At 38.4% G+C, this 19,255-nt stretch overlaps 1 protein-coding gene across 6 annotated transcripts in view; it reads right to left on the reverse strand.

Annotated features, from left to right (window-relative positions):
- The window catches only part of ZGRF1 (zinc finger GRF-type containing 1), a 70,713-nt gene that overhangs the window by 20,636 nt on the left and 30,822 nt on the right, over positions 1 to 19,255 (reverse strand). For 5 of the 6 annotated variants that reach the window (XM_027103552.1, XM_027103553.1, XM_027103551.1 and 2 more), the window contains 6 exons: positions 8,907 to 9,009; positions 8,718 to 8,815; positions 5,485 to 5,608; positions 3,023 to 3,675; positions 2,159 to 2,297; positions 1,483 to 1,667 (listed from right to left, as the gene is read on the reverse strand). In XM_027103552.1, coding sequence (XP_026959353.1) covers positions 1,483 to 1,667; positions 2,159 to 2,297; positions 3,023 to 3,675; positions 5,485 to 5,608; positions 8,718 to 8,815; positions 8,907 to 9,009 — 1,302 coding nt within the window. The remainder of the gene's footprint in view (positions 1 to 1,482; positions 1,668 to 2,158; positions 2,298 to 3,022; positions 3,676 to 5,484; positions 5,609 to 8,717; positions 8,816 to 8,906; positions 9,010 to 19,255) is intronic. The other variant, XM_027103554.1, reaches the window with a different exon arrangement.

Below are 19,255 nucleotides of genomic sequence, written 5' to 3' on the forward strand. Positions count from 1 at the left end.
TGCATCGGCAGGCGGACTCTCAACCACTGCGCCACCAGGGAAGCCCCATTTTTTACTTTTTATCAAAAATTACACTATTCTGAAAATTCAGTCTTATTTGAAAAATAATATTTATTGATCTCTGACTTAACATGTTCACTATAGAAAACCTGAAAGCTGCCCCAAAACAACTATAGGGAACACCTCGTGCATTTCTTTTTTTTTTTTTAACATTTACTTTTTTTTTTTTAATTTATTTATTTTTGGCTGCATTGGGTCTCTGTCACTGTGCGCGGACTCTCTCCATCTGCGGTGAGTGGGGGCTACTCTTCGCTGCAGTGTGTGGGCCCCTCATTGCGGTGGCCTCTCTTGTTGCGGAGCACTGGCTCTAGGCGCCCGGGCTTCAGGAGTTGTGGCTCGCGGGCTCTGGAGCACAGGCTCAGCAGTTGTGGTGCACAGGCCTAGCTGCTCTGCAGCATGTGGGACTCCTCCCAGACCAGGGCTCGAACCCGCGTCCCCTGCATTGGCAGGCGGACTCCCAACCACTGCGCCACCAGGGAAGCCCCTCGTGCATTTCTTTCCAGACTTTCTTCTCACTCACGTAAGTGCAAGCATGCACACACACACACACACACAAGGATACACACATGTATATTGTTTTAATAAAACTCAGATAACAACACATTTTCTAGTCTATAACCTAAGTCTTATACCCAACAACATACTATGAGCATGACAACCATGTCATCAAATAATCTTAAAAAGAAAAAAAAAACACTTTTAGTGGCTCTATAATATTTTATTCTATGGTTATAATATTTTTATGAATTCTTGCTTTTGAAAACTAAATTTAAAACCAAATTTACATACTCAACAAATGATGAAGTGGAATATGCAAGCAATGGAGGAAAGTTGTATTATTATGAGTGAAAGCACAGTCTTACGAGTACAAACCATCGGTCAATATTACAAACATTTTACTAACTTAACTTCTTCCATAATAATGTTATCAGCAGTATAAATTAAATCAATATGTTTTTCTATTCCCCTGGCCTTATCAGTTACGTTACTCATACTAGGGATCACATAGTAGACCAGCTTTAACCTTTACTTCCTTCAGGCTCATCTCTGCATTCTCTAAGCCCTCAGGTTGGGACATATTCCCTTCTCAGTGCTCTCACTGTAATTTGGGCACATCCCTCCTACTTTATCAATTACAGTATTATATAAAATTTCCTTTTATATATCTCTCTCCATCCACTACTGTGCAACAAGTTCCTAAGCAACTTGAAGGTTGATTTTAACTCATATTTTTGTATCGTCGAATGCAAATCATCTTTCAGGAAAAATGTATTGAGAGTTTACTATATGTTAGTTACTAATGTCTCAAGCAGAAGGCTCCCAGTCAAGACTTACTCTTTAAGCTTGTTATAAAGCAATAGGTACCTAAGCCTTTTATGAGACTTACTTGTCTCATAAAAGGAGGGGAAGAGGGAACAATACCTTATTTGGACCTTCCTTTTTAACCATAACAAGTTTTGCAGGCTGACGATGATGGCAGGATGGCACATTATTTTCTACATTTTTCAGTTTGTCTCTGTTTGATGATGTGTAAAATGATATGTCAACTTTTGAAAGAGCTCTGTGCAACCTTTGTGCCAACCCAAACAGCAATATATTTAAATGTTCTACAAAAAAATTTTTCAAGATAATTTTAAAAAATACATAGGTACAGATGAAAATTAAATACAAAATAATTTCACATTTGTATCAGATATGTATTAGCTAAATTTGAAAATAGCCTTTTGACAGAGTAAACTATAACCTAATACTAACATCCATTTTTTAAAAGTCCAGTTTTACTCTTGAACAAAACAAACTTATGCACCATACTTAAAATTTCCTACTTAACAAAACCATCTGTAACACTTCCAGTTAAAAAATTTTTTTAAACTACACCTTGAAAAAGATAATGCTGTCATTTCCCACTCAAAACTCAATTTTGATCTGAAATTAAAATACAACTTGCTGTCAAAAACTGGATTAAATATATAGAAAATAACAAATCTCAAGTAGACAATTTAATGTAAAAATTCATAAAAGATACACTTTCTTACAGCTAAACTATTTACATTAAGTAGCAATCAATCATAATAAAATAAAAAGATAATAGTCATACCTATGAGACAAGATGTAAAAATCTGCTTATAATGAGCAGGAGACTGAAAAACAGCTGGTATGTGAATTTGCCTTTGGGGAAGATATGCAGATTTTATTTTCTTCCCACTTGGGAAGCATAGCTCGGAGTCATTTATCTCCTGAAATGGAATAATTCAAGTTATTATAACAACTCCAGAAAAATACTGTTTACTAATAAGCAAATTCCATAGATATGTTAAAGGAAATAAACAAATTTTTCTTTTGATTTCCAGAATCCATGAAAACCATTTTCTAATTTTTAATGAGAAACTAAGTATAGCAAGAAAGGCTATGCCATGGCACTTTTAATGATAAATAAGACTAACTTTTCTTGTCTGCCCCTTAATAAGTTTTTAAATATTTTTGCTAGGAAAAACTTAACTGATGTGAGTGAATCATTATGTATCTCTATTTCTGGTTAAAACTATAGTAAGAATTGTTCGTAACCAATGTATAATAAGATGTATCTTTACCCTAATAATGATCTGATCAGCAAAACTGAGCTGAGAGTGAAAAATGAAAACAATCATGGTAACAGTAGTAGTGGAAGTGATGGTAGAAACAGAGCTATAATTTATTAAGTATCTATTATGTGCCAGATACTGCACCAGACACTTTCAAATATATAATTTCATTTAACGTTCACAAACTCTAGGAAAGATAAGTCAAAGAAAATGTGAGTGTAGCAAGAGTTTTGGAAAACTCTAAAAAAAAAAACAAAAAAACAAAGCCATTGGCTCCGAGACTAAAATCATTGCACCTACATGATTTTGGTAATTCTTTTGTTGAAATTCAGATAACAACTACTGGAAAAAAGATGCAAAACACTGGTACATTTCCTCACCTGAAAATCTGTTACACTGCAGTTGTAGCAGGCATACTCTCTTAACACATTTTGAATTTCCTCAGTCTTAGAAGTCTGCTTTAAATTCAAAGAAAACGCTTTCTTTCTGGAAACCAAATCTTGACTGCTAAAATCCTGCTGCTGTTGCTGAAGCATGTGTTTCATGATTTGCAAATGCACAGAGTCTACAGAACTTTCATTCACAGCACCACTCTGTCCTTCACCCGTGTCACTAAAATGCGTCCCAGAAATAGCCTCAGCAAAGAAGCCATCTGTTACTTTCTGATCAACTGTGTTTGGAGTAGTCAAGTTGCACTGGAGTATGTTTTGATATTTCAGCCACTTGCTTTGAGTAGATATATTATCAAAAAGTGAAACGTCCCTCGGAGTCACTTCCTTAGATTCTTTAGAGATAGAAGTTTCGCTCTGGTCCTCTGACCCAAAGCTAAAAGAAGGAACTTCTGACTCTTCACAAAAGTTGAATATGGGAGAACCAGAAGACTCTTGCCTGTCACAGTCGATCACATATGAACAAGAATCTACATCAGGTGGCCCACTGGCAGGTGGCAAAGTAATAAGTGGAACTCGGGTTCCACTTACTAATGAAAGCCTTTGAAGGTTCTTATCCTCCAGAGAACTCGATTTTTTCATTACTAAAGAAAAAAAAAGCTAGTTAAATAAAAATGTATTACGGACATCACCCAATCTCTAGAAAACAGTGGGTATCCATACAAAAAAGCAAAAAGTACCAACATGCCTTGTACCAAAACAAACAAAAATATCACATTTCCTTTAAAAAACTTTAATGGTTTTAGTCTCCAAAAAATAAAGAAACTTTTCCAAGGTTAATAAACTTGAAATCCTTCTCTTTTTCTTTTCCCTCTTAGCTAAGGATTTCCACTCACCACCGCCCCACCAATTACTACATTATATTTACATAACACTGAAGTTTTCAAAGTATTTTACAGCCGAGAAGGGATTCATCATTCTCATTTTATAGATAAGATTGCCAACAAGGCCTAGAGGTAACATGACTACCAATTGGCAGAGTTAAGACAAGAACCCAGAACTAGTTTTTTGTTCTCAACTTTATATTCTCCAGAGACTGAAGTTCAAGGTTTACTTATCGATGTGTTGCAACTTCCTTTATGTATTTATTACATTCACAGACTAATATGTTGACCTTCAGGGTAAAGAAGACTTTTAGCTTTATTTTGATATACTGTTATGTGATAAGAGTTCAACTCTGGTAAACTCATGTTATGGCAGATTTTGGCTGAGTTTTATAATTCCTTCTGTCAGCATTGTTAGTAACTGATATATTCCTGAAAATGTAAAAAGCAGTAATATTTGTTGAATAAATAATGAATAATACTGCATGGGAACTATATAAGCTTAAAGTTTTTCTCTGAAATGCTATGGTTTCCTATTTTATAATAATGTACCTTCTTGATAGAGTTTCTATTTTGTTGGGAATAAACTCTGGAGGTCACTTGGGAAGGTAGTAGAACAGCAGGTGAGTCAATGATATTTTTTTATAAACTGTTACCTTGTAATTCTAACAAGCTGATCAAGCAACACTGACAGAAAAGTTAAAACCTCATTAAATAGTAAAAGATTCGTGGTATAACTGTGTAAATCATCTACAGGCCATTGTCACCTCACCTGTTTTAGATACCCACAGCTCCCATACTGACTCTTTCCTACCTTGTTTCCTCTATCAACCACACCTACTAAACCTTCTTCAACCCAGCTACCCGGACACATTAGTTTTTATTTTTATATCATCCACCCAGGACCAAAAAATTATCTACAACTTCACCCCTCACCCAACATAACTTCAGAATCAAGGGAAGATACATGGATGAGATTACAAGAAAAGAGAGAGAAAAAGAAAAGTTAGCGAAAGGGATCCTACAGAATGTATTATACTTATCGAGAAACAGGAAGTTACTCACAGGGAAGAGTCAGAATGTATGAAAACACAGAGGCCTGAGAATGCAATTGAGGTAGCAGCAACTGAAGAGTTCCCTGATATGCCAGGATCCCAAAGCAAAAGAGGGGAACTAAGAGGTTATGCTAAGGTCAACCATGACCAGACATTCACAGTGAATCCTTTCCCTGAGAGGGGAAGGGGCTATAGAGGGGCCAGGCTCTGGAGTTACAGCTGTGAGAAGTGTTGGCAATGGTAGAAGACACTTTTAGAGGTCTGTGATGAGAAGATGAGAGAAGAAATAAGAAGGAACTAGAAAGCTGGGGGTATTGTATTTGAAAATAAGAGCCGTCTCCAATAGAAAAAGTCAAAAAGGAGAGAGGGTGTGGGAAGGTTTGAGGGCGTAAGACATTGAATCTGGTTTCAAGATTATTTTAACAATCTCTCAAATAAAAAACTTCACTTTACATGGACAGACAGATTAGAGCCATATGGTAGCAACTGTCTAAGTTGAGAAAGTGAAAATCACCAGGTAAAGTTCTTGCTTTCAGGGACTCCTCAGAGAATTCCAGTATGAAGTCTTCATCTCTTGAGTTCAAAGGTAAAGTAGAAACAGGGCTTAATGTGGAGATCTTTTGTTCTGGTGATGTCACCTATCCAGAAAGAAGAGACAAAACTACAGATCAAAATCTTTTCCCCTATAGTTTGAATGAATTCTAATAACTATTGTAAAAATAATGCTTTCAAGCACATTGTGTAGAGCTATAGTGGGGCAAAGCTTCCTCCAAAAGGGGCAGGACAGAATAAACTCACTAAAATAAACAAGAATAATAGAAAGTGAAATACAGAACATAAAACCTGTTGGATTTACTTGAAATGGGTCAGATTCTGATTTGGATTGATCTGGGTTAGGGGGTTTGGTTGTGAGGATCAGTTTCCAGTCTAAGGGTCTCAGGTTTAATCAGATCTTATGTTTGGAGCTGTGAAGGTAAAACTTCCTGAAAACCCAAGAACAGCTTTCTCTTAGGTCCTCAGGTCTAGGAGGACTTTTTTGATATATTCCACATCTGAACAGTCATATTATTCTCTATGTTATTCTCCTTAGAACAGTATTTAATTTTGTTGCTGCTTCCAGAAATTAATCACCCTAAAAATCTAATACTAATTGAACAGACAAAACTGGGGCTTGGGCCTCACAGGCAGCTGGAATCAGGGCTTCCACCGCTGTCACTAACTCCGTCTCTTTCTCTGAAAGTCTGCTTCTCTCTCTTTCCCTGTAGACCAGATTCCTCCACATGGCAGGAAGCACAGCCCACTGAAAACTTCCTAAACTTTCCACCATTAACCACTGTAGCAGACGCTGCTGCTGTCCTGGCCATGTCTCCTTGGCCCATCTATGAGGTCATCTACAGTTGGGGAATTGCTCCCCTACCTGTCCCAGGCTTCCTACCTCTAGCATCTGCATCATTCTGCCTGAGGACAGCGGCTGCGGGAGCGCGCTGGGACAGCAGGTAGGGCAGACCAGAAGTGCCAGGTGGTTAATATGCCCAGGAGTAATCTTCAGCCAAAGAGGGATGGGAATTGGTGCATAAATACCTTACTTTCCTCATTCTTTGGGAGGACAATTCTGAGTTTTGTTTTATAGGCCTCTTAGAGGGTTCCCAGCTGGACTCAACACCTTTTATTATTGCTTTCTTCCTTTCCCTGTCCCCCAGTGTGACTGTATTTGGAGACAGGGCCTTTAAGAGGTAATAAAGGCTAAATGAGGTCATGAGAGTGGTGCCCTAATCTGACAGAATTAGCGTCCTTATAACAAGAGAGTTCTCACTCGCTGTGCTCTCTCTTGCTCTCTCTCTCTCCATGTGCACATACCAAGGAAGGACATGTGAGGACATAGTGAGAGGGCATAGTGAAAAGTAGCCATCTGTAAGCCAGGAATAGAGTTCTCACCAGAAACTTGATCTTGAACTTCTACCTTCCAGAACGGTTACAAAATAAATTTCTGTTGTTTAAGCCACTCATCCTGTGGCTTATTTTGTTACAGCAACCCTAGCCAACTAATAGAGTCCTGCATCTTACTCCACTCAGTAAACCCACCTCAGTCCACGCTGTTAAGTCAAAATAGCCAGGAGTCTTTCTCCTGCCCTTCCTTCGTCCTACTCTCTACATCCAATCCAGCAACATCCATGCTTCTAACTCAAAAATTTATCTTAAATCTATTTATCAACTGCTCTACACTTTCACTGCCACAATCTCTATTTCAAGTCACTATCATCTACGGCTCCTCTTGACTGGTTCCCTGGCTTCCACCACAGTGCCCATCACATGCATCTTCCACCCAGCAGCCAGCAAGATCTCTTAAAAATGTAAATGTAATGGGTGTTCTGCTGAAAACCCTTCAGTGATTTCCCCGGGGAACACAGAGCAATATCAAAGTTCTTAACCTGACCTGCAAGGCTTTGTATGTCTGGTCCTGCTCCCTTTCCCAATTTCATTTGATTACCACTTTCCCTGTCACTTTCCACAATCCAGCTACTTTGATCTCCTTTCACATTCTTGAACCCACCCAACTCTTTTCAATCGCAGGGTATTTACACTTGCTATTTCTGTACGGGGTATGTTCTTCCCCCTTCTGCTGCCACAGCTGGAGAAGCCTTCCTAATCATCTATAAAGTAGATTCCCCTATAATTTCAGAGTATCTTCACAACTTTTCTGTATAGCAATTATCTCAGTTTGTTTGTTCTCTGGAGTAACATCTCTCTCCCCTGCTGGCCTTTAAAATCAGAGATCATTCCTGTTTTGTCCAACACTCTATATCCAAGTCTTAACAAGTTCCTGACCTATAGAAGGCATTCAGTAAACACTGCTGAATTCCTATTTATTCATACATTTTATATTTCACAGTAAAATTTCATTGCTCATTTCACACATGTTCCACACATTTCCAATTAAGATCATGCCTAGGCACTTCATTGCATATCATTTGTTACTACTCTTGGGACTCTTTTTCTGGTATATTTTCTACTTGGTTTAAGAAAGCTATTAACTTTTCAAGTTTATCTTATCTTCAGCTCCTTTACAAAATTATTTAAACCTCTCTTTTTTTTTTTTTGTGGTATGCGGGCCTCTCACTGTTGTGGCCTCTTCCGCTGCGGAGCTCCGGACGCGCAGGCTCAGCGGCCATGGCTCATGGGCCCAGCCGCTTCGCGGCACGTGGAATCCTCCCGGACCAGGGCACGAACCCATGTCCCCTGAATCAGCAGGCAGACTCTCAACCACTGTGCCACCAGGGAAGCCCTCATTTTTAATTGATTCATCTAATTCTATTTTTTCCTTTCTAATTATGTATGCCTCGCATTTCATGTCACACTGCAAAAAATAAAACATCTGAATAACAAAGAAGATAGCAGTAATCCACATTTTGTTATTTATTCTAACAAAAATTATTCTGTGCTGTTTCATTACTAAAATAATCATGGTTGGTTGTTCATAAACTTTCTTGATCATGTTAAAAAAATCATCTAGTCTTAAGAATTTTATCATTTTAGTTTTTAGTAGAGTCATTTCTTATAAGACCACAAAAATTTTTTACTCACAACTGTTAAAACTTTGTTTAGGGAATTCCCTGGTGGGCCAATGGTTAGGACTCAGCACTTTCACTGCTGGGGTCTGGGTTCAATCCCTGGTCAGGGAACGAAGATCCCATGAGCCGCAGGGTGCAGGCAACAAAACCAACAAAAAAACCTTTGTTTACATTATACCTTATTTGCTTCCCACGAAGTCCTCTCTGTTGATTTTAAATTATAATCCAAATAATTATATAAATGCTCTGAATCTTTAGGAGGGAAATCTAAAATTGCTGTGGGGGGAAAAAAAAGCATGGATCTTTACATAGTTTGTTCAATGTCAAATAACTTCTTAATGTTACATTTTATTTATAATTTACTTACAATCATTTTCAACTGAGTCCTTATTAGACTCAGCTGTCACTTGAAAATTCTCTTCAATATTAAAGCTAGTATCTCCTTTTGGAAAGTTTTCTTCATCTGGGAACTAGAAAATAGAGATCTACTTATCAGTTCAGAAAAAATGTGTGTGCATATCCATATCTTTACCTATCTCTCTCTACACATATAGTTTATAGTTATAACCTGAGACACAGACAAACAGAAAGAAATATGTTATAAAGCCAGTTCCATTCAGGAAAAGCAGGGTACATTATATTTCATCAATTCTTATGACTCAAGTTTCTTACATCTTAACAACTTTGAAATAGGGATGCACCTCAAAAATGACATTTTTACATCTCTAATAGCACAGGCAACATCTGTGACATAGTTGTCTTTGCCTGTGCAAGTGCAACTATATGCAAAGTAGTAATACTATTCAAATAATGATGACTTAAATATGACTTTGTGCATTGTTAACATTACACATATTAAGCAATTCTGCTGTTTAAATGCCTTCAGAAAGATCACACTAGGATTTAGCATTGAAACAAATGTACTGTGGGGACTTCCCTGGTGACACAGTGGTTAGGAATCCGCCTGCTAACGCAGGGGACATGGGTTTGAGCCCTGGTCTGGGAAGATCACACATGCCGTGGAGCAACTAAGCCTGTGCGTCACAACTACTGAGCCTGCGCTCTAGAGCTCACGAGCCACAACTGTTGAAGCCCACGAGCCACAACTACAGAGCCCGTGTGCCACAACTACTGAAGCCCGGTGCCTAGAGCCCATGCTCTGCAAAGAGAAGCCACAACGAGAAGCCTGGGCATCGCAACGAAGAGTAGCCCCCACTGACCGCAACTAGAGAAAGCCCACGTGCAGCAAGGGAGACCCAATAAAGCCAAAAATAAAGATTAATAAAGAGCAGAAACTAACACAACATTGTAAAGCAACTATACTCCAATTAGAAACAAAAAAAGGTATTCATGGATAGCTTCTATTTGTCAGGCACAGAGTGAGGCACTGGAAATACAATAAACAAGCAGCCACTGACGGTGCCTTCACAAAAGCTGATACTTTTGGTGGGAGAAAATTAAGGACGAAGCGAAATTTGTGGCCCTGAACCAAGATGGCAGAGTAGAAGGACGTGTTCTCACTCCCTCTTGTGAGAACACCAGAATCACAACTAGCTGCTGGACAATCATCGACAGGAAGACACGGGAACTCACCAAAAACGATACCCCACATCCAAAGACAAAGGAGAAGCCACAATGAGATGGTAGGAGGGGCGCAATCACAGTAAAATCAAATCCCATAACTGCTGGGTGGGTGACTCACAGACTGGAGAACACTTATACCACAGAAGTCCACCCACTGGAGTGAAGGTTCTGAGGCCCACGTCAGGCTTCCCAATCTGGGGGTCCAGCAACAGGAGGAGGAATTCCTAGAGAATCAGACTTTGAAGGCTAGTGGGATTTGATTGCAGGACTTTGACAGGACTGGGGGAAACAGAGACTCCACTCTTAGAGGGCACATACAAAGTAGTGTGCACATCAGGACCCAGGGGAAGGAGCAGTGACCCCAGGGGAGACTGAACCAGACCTACCTGCTAGTGTTGGAGGGTCTCCTGCAGAGGTGGGTGGTGGCTGTGGCTCACCATGGGGACAACGACACTGGCAGCAGAAGTTCTGGGAAGTACTCCATGGCGTGAGCCCTCCCAGAGTCAGCCATTAGCCCCACCAAAGAGCCCAGGTAGGCTCCAGGGTTGGGTTGCCTCAGGGCAAACAACCAACAGGGATGGAACCCAGCCTCACCCATCAGCAGTCAAGCAGATTGAAGTTTTATTGAGCTCTGCCCACCAGAGCAACAGTCAGCTCTACCCACCACCAGTGCCTCCCATCAGGAAACTTGCACAAATCTCTTAGTTACCCTCATCCACCAGAGGGCAGACAGCAGAAGCAAGAAGAACTACAATCCTGCAGCCTGTGGAACAAAACCCACATTCACAGAAAGATGAACAAGATGAAAAGGCAGAGGGCTATGTACCAGATAAATGAATAAGATAAAACCCCAGAAAAACAACTAAATGAAGTGGAGATAGGCAACCTTCCTGAAAAAGAATTCAGAAAAATGATAGGGAAGATGATCCAGGACCTCGGACAAAGAATGGAGGCAAAGATCAAGAAGATGCAAGAAATGTTTAACAAAGACGTAGAAGAATTAAAGACCAAGAAACAGAGATGCACAATACAATAACTGAAATGAAAACTACACTAGAAGGAATCAATAGCAGAATAACTCAGGCAGAAGAATGGATAGTGAACTGGAAGACAGAATTCTGGAATTCACTTCTGTGGAACAGAATAAAAAAAGAATGAAAAGAAATGGAGACAGCCTAAGAGACCTCTGGGACAACATTAAACACAACAACATTCACATTATATAGGTCCTAGAAAGAGAAGAGAGAGAGAAAGGACCCGAGAAAATATTTGAAGAGATTACAGTCGAAAACTTCCCTCACATGCGAAAGGAAATAGCCACCCAAGCCCAGGAAGCGCAGCAAGTCCAATACAGGATAAACCCAAGGAGAAACACGCAGAGACACATAGAAATCAAACTGGCAAAGATTAAAGACAAAGAAAAATTCTTGAAAGCAGCAAGGGAAAAACAACAAATAACATACAAGGGAACTCCCAGAAGGTTAACAGCTGATTTCTCAGCAGAAACTCTACAAGCCAGAAGGGAGTGGCATGATATACTTAAAGTGATGAAAGGGAAGAACCTACAACCAAGATTACTCTACCCGGCAAGGATCTCATTCAGATTCGATGGAGAAATCAAAAGCTTTACAGACAAGCAAAGCTAAGAGAATTCAGCACCACCAAACCAGCTCTACAACAAATGCTAAAGGAAGTTCTCTAAGTGGGAAACACAAGAGAAGAAAAGGGCCTACAAAAACAAATCCAAAACAATTAAGAAAATGGTAATAGGAACATACATATCAATAATTACCTTACACGTGAATGGATTAAGTGCTCCAACCAAAAGACACAGGTTTGCTGAATGGATACAAAAACAAGACCCATCTATATGCTGTCTACAACAGACCCACTTCAGACCTAGGGACACATTCAGACTGAAAGTGACGGGATGGAAAAAGATATTCCATGCAAATGGGAACCAAAAGAAATCTGGAGTACCAATACTCATATCAGATAAAATAGACATTAAAATAAAGAATGTTATGGGACAAGGAAGGACACTACACGATGATCATGGGATCAATCCAAGAAGAAGATATAACAATTATAAATATATATGCACCCAACAGAGGAACACCTCAATATATAAGGCAACTGTTAACAGCTCTAAAAGAGGAAATCGACAGTAACACAATAATAGTGGGGTACTTTAACACCTCACTTACATGGACAGATCATCCAAACAGAAAATTAATAAGGAAACACAAGCTTTAAATGACACAATAGTCCAGATAGATTGAATTGATATTTATAGGACATTCCAACCAGAATCAGCAGATTACACTTTCTTCTCAGTTGTGCACAGAACATTCTCCAGGATAGATCACATCTTGGGTCATAAATCAAGCCTCAGTAAAATTAAGAAAATTGAAATCATATCAAGCTTCTTTTTTGACCCCAACATTTTGACATTAGAAATGAATAACAGGGAAAAAAACGTAAAAGACACAAACACATGGAGGCTAAACAATACATTACTAAATAATCAAGAGATCACTGAAGAAATAAAAGAGGAAATCAAAAAATACCTAGAGACAAATGACAATGAAAACACGATGATCCAAAACCTATGGGAGGAAGCAAAAGCAGTTCTAAGAGGGAAGTTTATAGCTATACAAGCCTACCTCAAGAAACAAGAAAAATCGCAAGTAAACAATCTAAACTTACACCTAAAGGAACTAGAGAAAGAAGAACAAACAAAACCCAAAGTTAGCAGAAGGAAAAAAATCATAAAGATGAGAGCAGAAATAAATGAAATAGAAACAAAAAAAGACAATAGTAAAGATCAATAAAACTAAAAGCTGGCTCTTTGAGAAGATAAACAAAATTGATAAACCATTAGCCAGACTCATCAAGAAAAAGAGGGAGAGGACTCAAATCAATAAAATTAGAAAGGAAAAAGGAGAAGTTACAACAGACACCACAGAAATGCAAAGCATCCGAAGAGACTACTACAAGCAACTCTATGCCAATAAAATGGACAATCTGGAAGAAATGGACAAATTCTTAGAAAGGTATAAGCTTCAAAGACTGAACCAGGAAGAAATAGAAAATATGAACAGACCAATCACAAGGAATGAAATTCAAACTGTGATTAAAAATCTTCCAACAAACCAAAGTCTAAGACCAGATGGCTTCACAGGTAAATTCTATCAAACATTTAGAGAAGAGCTAACACCCATCCTTCTCAAACTCTTCCAAAAATTGCAGAGGAAGGAACACTCTCAAACTCATTCTATGAGGCCACCATCACCCTGATACCAAAACCAGGCAAAGATACTACAAATAAAGAAAATGACAGACCAATATCACTGATGAATATAGATGCAAAAATCCTCAACAAAGTACTAGCAAACAGAATCCAACAGCACATTAAAAGGATCATACACCATGATTAAGTGGGATTTATCCCAGGGATATGAGGATTGTTCAATAGACGGAAATCAATCAATGTGATATACCATATTAACAAACTGAAGAATAAAAACCATTATGACCATCTCAATAGATGCAGAAAAAGCTTTTGACAAATTTTAACACCATTTATGATAAAAACTCTCCAGAAAGTGGGCATAGAGGGAACCTACCTCAACATAATAAAGGTCATATATGACAAACCCATAGCAAACATCATTCTCAATGGTGAAAAACTGAAAGCATTTCCTCTACGATCAGTAAAAAGACAAGGATGTCCACTCTCACCACCAGTATTCAACATAGTTTTGCAAGTCCTAGCCACAGCAATCACAGAAGAAAAAGAAATAAAAGGAATACAAATTGGAAAAGAAGTAAAACTGTCACTGTTTCCAGATGACATGATACTATACATAGAAAATCCTAAAGATGCCACAAGAAAACTACTAGAGCTAATCAATGAATCTGGTAAAGTTGCAGGATACAAAATGAATGCACAGAAATCTCTTGCATTCCTATACACTAATGATGAAAAATCTGAAAGAGAAATTAAGGAAACACTCCCATTTACCATTGCAACAAAAATAATAAAATACCTATGAATAAACCTACCTAGGGAGACAAAAGACCTGTATGCAGAAAACTGTAAGACACTGATGTAAGAAATTAAAGATGATACCAACAGATGGAGAGAAATACCATGTTCTTGGATTGGAAGAATCAATATTGTGAAAATGACTATACTACACAAAGCAATCTACAGATTCAATGCAATTCCTATCAAATTACCAATGGCACTTTTTACAGAGCTAGAACAAAAAATCTTAAAATTTGTATGGAGACACAAAAGACTCCAAAGAGCCAAAGCAGTCTTGAAGCAAAAAAACAGAGCTGGAGGAATCAGACTCCCTGACTTCAGACTATACTACAAATCTACAGTAATCAAGACAATATGGTACTGGCACAAAAACAGAAACATAGATCAATGGAACAAGATAGAAAGCCCAGAGATAAACCCACACACCTATGGTCAACTAATCTATCACAAAGGAGGCAAGGATAGACAATGGAGAAAAGACAGTCTCTTCAGTAAGTGATGCTGGGAAAACTGGACAGCTACATGTAAAAGAATGAAATTAGAACACTCCCTAACACCATACACAAAAATAAACTCAAAATGGATTCAAGACCTAAATGTAAGACCGGGCCCTATAAAACTCTTAGAGGAAAACACAGGAAGAACACTCTTTGACATAAATTACAGCAGGATCTTTTTTGATCCACCTCCTATAGTAATGGAAATAAAAACAAAAATAAACAAATGGGACCTAATGAAACTTCAAAGCTTTTGCACAGCAAAGGAAACCATAAACAAGATGAAAAGACAACCCTCAGAATGGGAGAAAATATTTGAAAACGAATCAACAGACAAAGGATTAATATCCAAAATATATAAACAGCTCAGGCAGCTCAATATTAGAAAAACAAACAACCCAATCCAAAAATGGGCAGAAGACCTAAATAGACATTTCTCCAAAGAAGACATACAGATGGCCACGAAGCACATGAAAAGCTGCTCAACATCACTAATTATTAGAGAAATGCAAATCAAAACTACAATGAGGTATCACCTCACACCAGTTAGAATGGGCATCATCAGAAAATCTACAAAGAACAAATGCTGGAGAGGGTGTGGAGTAGAGGGAACCCTCTTGCACTGTTGGTGGGAATGAAAATTGATACAGCCACTATGGAGAACAGTATGGAAGTTCCTTAAAAAACTAAAAATAGAATTACCATATGATCCAGCAATCCCACTACTGGGCTTATATCCAGAGAAAATCATAGTTTAAAAAGACACATGCACCCCAATGTTCGTTGCAGCACTATTTACAATAGCCAGGACAAGGAAGCAACCTAAATGCCCATCGACAGATGAATGGATAAAGAAGATGTGGTACATATATGCAATGGAATATTACTGAGCCATAAAAAGGAATGAAATTGGATCATTTGTTGAGACGTGGATGGATCTACAGACTGTCATACAGAGTGAAGTAAGTCAGAAAGAGAAAAATAAATATTGTATATTAACGCATATATGTGGAACCTAGAAAAATGGTACAGATGAACCGGTTTGCAGGGCAGAAGTTGAGACACAGATGTAGAGAACAAACGTATGGACACCAAGAGGGGAATGCCATTGGGGGGCTGGGGTGGGATGAATTGGGCGATTGGGATTGACATGTACATACTGATGTGTGTAAAATTGATGACTAATAAGAACCTGCTGTATAAAAAAATAAAATTAAATTTAAAAATTTAAAAAGATTAATAAAAAGTATTGTGTTCATAGAAAGACAAGAAAACAAAACAGTACGAAATACAATAAAACACTATGCTCAAATAAATATAAAAGAATATTCCACTAAATATAACATTAAAAATCCAAGCGAAGGGCTTCCCTGGTGGTGCAGTGGTTAGGAGTCCGCCTGCCAATGCAGGGGACACGGGTTCGTGCCCTGGTCCGGGAAGATCCCACATGCTGCGGAGTGGCTGGGCCCGTGAGCCATGGCCGCTGAGCCTGCACGTCCACAGCCTGTGCTCCGCAACGGAAGAGGCCACAACAGTGAGAGGCCCGCATACCGCAAAAAAAAAAAAAAAATCAATTATAGGTGAATTACAGATCAAAATGTGAAAGGCAAAATTATAAAGCTTCTACAAGATAACATGAGAGTATCTTTATGACCTTAGGGTAGAGAAAGACTTCTAAAATAAGACAAAAAAGCAATAATCAGAAAGGAAACAACAGATAAATTGTATTGTATTGAAAATTATAAACTTCCATTCATCAAAGGCATCATTAAGAATGAAAGATAAGTCAGAGTCAGGGAAGATAAGCACGCCAATTAAAAACTGAGGAAGAAAGCTTAACAAACACTTCATGAGAGAGGATTACAGAGAAGGCTAATAATATACAAAAAGGTCCTAACCTCATTATTAGGCAGGAAAATGCAAATTAAAACCACAATGAAATAACACTACATACCCACCAGAATAGCTAAAATTCGAAACAAAAAACTGTCAGCACCAAGTGTTAATGAAGATGTAGAGTGATGGGGACTCTCATACATTCCTGATAGAAAATATAAACTCTAATAACCATTTTGGAAAGCAGTTTGGCATTATCTACCAAAAGTAAAGACATGCATATCTAGTGACTCAATAATCACACTTCTAGGTAGTGTAAATAACAGAAGCATGTCATGTGTATGCACATTCATGATAGTACATGATTATTCACAGCAGTATTATCTGTGATAACCTCCAAAGGCAAACGACCTAAACAACTGAAGAATGTATTGGGGTGTATTTACACAATGGAATCCTACACCAGCAACGAAAATGAATAAACTACAGCGACAAGCAACAACATGGATGAATTTCAAAACTGCAATGTTGAACAAAAGAAGGCAGACACACAAAAAAAACACTGTGTATTACTCTATTTAAAGTTTTAAAAGCAAAACTAATATATGGTATTATAAGTCAAAATGGTGGTTATCTTTGGGGAGAATGGAAGGGGTAGTGATTGAAAGGGGGCAGAAGGGGTACTTCTGAGATGCTGGTAATGCTCTATTTCTTAAGGGTGGAGGTTACATGGGTGTGTTCACTTTGTGGCAATTATTGGGCTGAGCACTTGCAGTCTGTGCACTTATTTTGTATGTGCATTATGCTTTAATAAAAAAGGGAAAAGTTTAAAAAAGTCTCTTTAACAGTTACTGTTTCAAATATATGCATACATCCTTTCTCCATAACCTTTTCTATTTGGGTAGCAATGAGAGGTACTTGGTGTCCTACTTAGTGGGGAGAGGGGTGGATATTAGAAGGAAAAAAAATCTGCTAGCTGTTAAATATATTTTCTATATGTAATCTGCCTATCTGTTCTTGTCATAAATTTCTACTATTGTCTGAAGTGAAAAGTAATCCTTTAAATTCCTGATCCTAAAAAGGCAGTAAATCTTTCAAATATTTTTGTATTTAGTTTGATTTAAGATATGATATTTCTTGTCAATTTACTAAACTTTTTTTTAACTTACAACTGTACAAAGATTTAAATATACTCTCTTTACAAAATTTAGTATTGACATAAAGAAAATGATTTGGTAAGATGCAGCTATAAAAATATTTTTAAGGGCTTCCCTGGTGGTGCAGTGGTTAAGAATCCACCTGCCAGTGCAGGGGACACAGGTTCGAGCCCTGGTCCGGGAAGATCCCACATGCCACGGAACAACTAAGCCCGTGTGCCACAACTACTGAGCCTGCGCTCTACAGCCCATGAGTCACAGCTACTGAGCCCACGTGCCACAACTACTGAAACCCGCGTGCCTAGAGCTCATGCTCCGCAACAAGGGAAGCCACCACAATGAGAAGCCCACGCACTGCAACGAACAGTAGCCCCCACTCGCTGCAACTAGAGAAAGCCCATGCGTAGCAACTGAAGACCCAATGCAGCCAAAAATAAATTAAATAAATTAAATATGTGTATATATATATATATATTTTTTTTTACCTGAAAGAAGTCAATCTGCATACAAGTGCTAGGCAACTCTGGTGTCAAAAAACAACTGTTTGTCGTGCAGTTTTCATACACAATGCTATCTGGAAACTGACTGCATTCAAGCTGTGAGCTGTGTCCTCTCACTATCACAGCACTAGCAGCTGATCCTTTCACTTGATGCCCTTGAAATTCAACAGGCTATAGTAAATTATTAAAAATGAGTATTACATAAGTATACATATTTACAATACACACATACAAAGAAAATAATGCATAATTCGGCTTTCTATTGAATATTAGTTAATGTAAATAATTACTAAGAGACTAATACTGAAAACCAGGAAATATTCCTATTATCCTAAAATATGTTAAGGGTAGACTAATTTAAAGTGCAGTGATTGGGGCTTCTCTGGTGGCACAGTGATTAAGAATCCGCCTGCCAATGCAGAGGACATGGGTTTCAGTCCTGGTCCGGGAAAATCCCACATGCCGCGGAGCAACTAAGCCCATGTGCCACAACTACTGAGCCTGTGCGCTAAAGCCCACAAGCCACAACTACTGAGCCTGCATGCCACAACTACAGAAGCCCACGCACCTAGAGCCCATGCTCTGCAATAAGAGAAGCCACTGCAATGAGAAGCCAGAGCACCACAGCGAAGAGCAGCCCCTGTTAGTGGCAACTAGAAGAAAGCCCGCGCACAGCAACACAGTCAAAGATAAATAAATAAAAATAAATAAAACATTAAAAAATAAATAAAGTGCAGTGATTTAACTGCATTCAAGGTCAACATTAATAAGTATGATTTTTTTTTTGTTTTTTTACAAACACAAGGAGTGTAATGATAATGGGTTGATTAAGCCAGAAAGACACAGGTGCTCCTTCCTCTATGCTTCCACTATACATTACACAACATTTTTGGTTTTTTATTTTTGTTTTGGCCACACTGCATGGCTTGTGGAGTCTTAGTTCCCTGACCAGGGATCAAACCCGGGCCCTTCGCAGTGAAAGCGTGGAGTCCTAACCACTGGACTGCCAGGGAATTCCCCACAACTTTCCATTGTAGACATCACATTACACTACAATGAAGTTTCTTCTTATCTGTATACTAACTGTA

The sequence above is a fragment of the Aethalodelphis obliquidens genome, unplaced genomic scaffold, assembly GCF_003676395.1.
Source record: "Aethalodelphis obliquidens isolate GAN/ISIS:26980383/991018 unplaced genomic scaffold, ASM367639v1 scaffold6, whole genome shotgun sequence".
Lineage (NCBI taxonomy): Eukaryota > Metazoa > Chordata > Mammalia > Artiodactyla > Delphinidae > Aethalodelphis > Aethalodelphis obliquidens.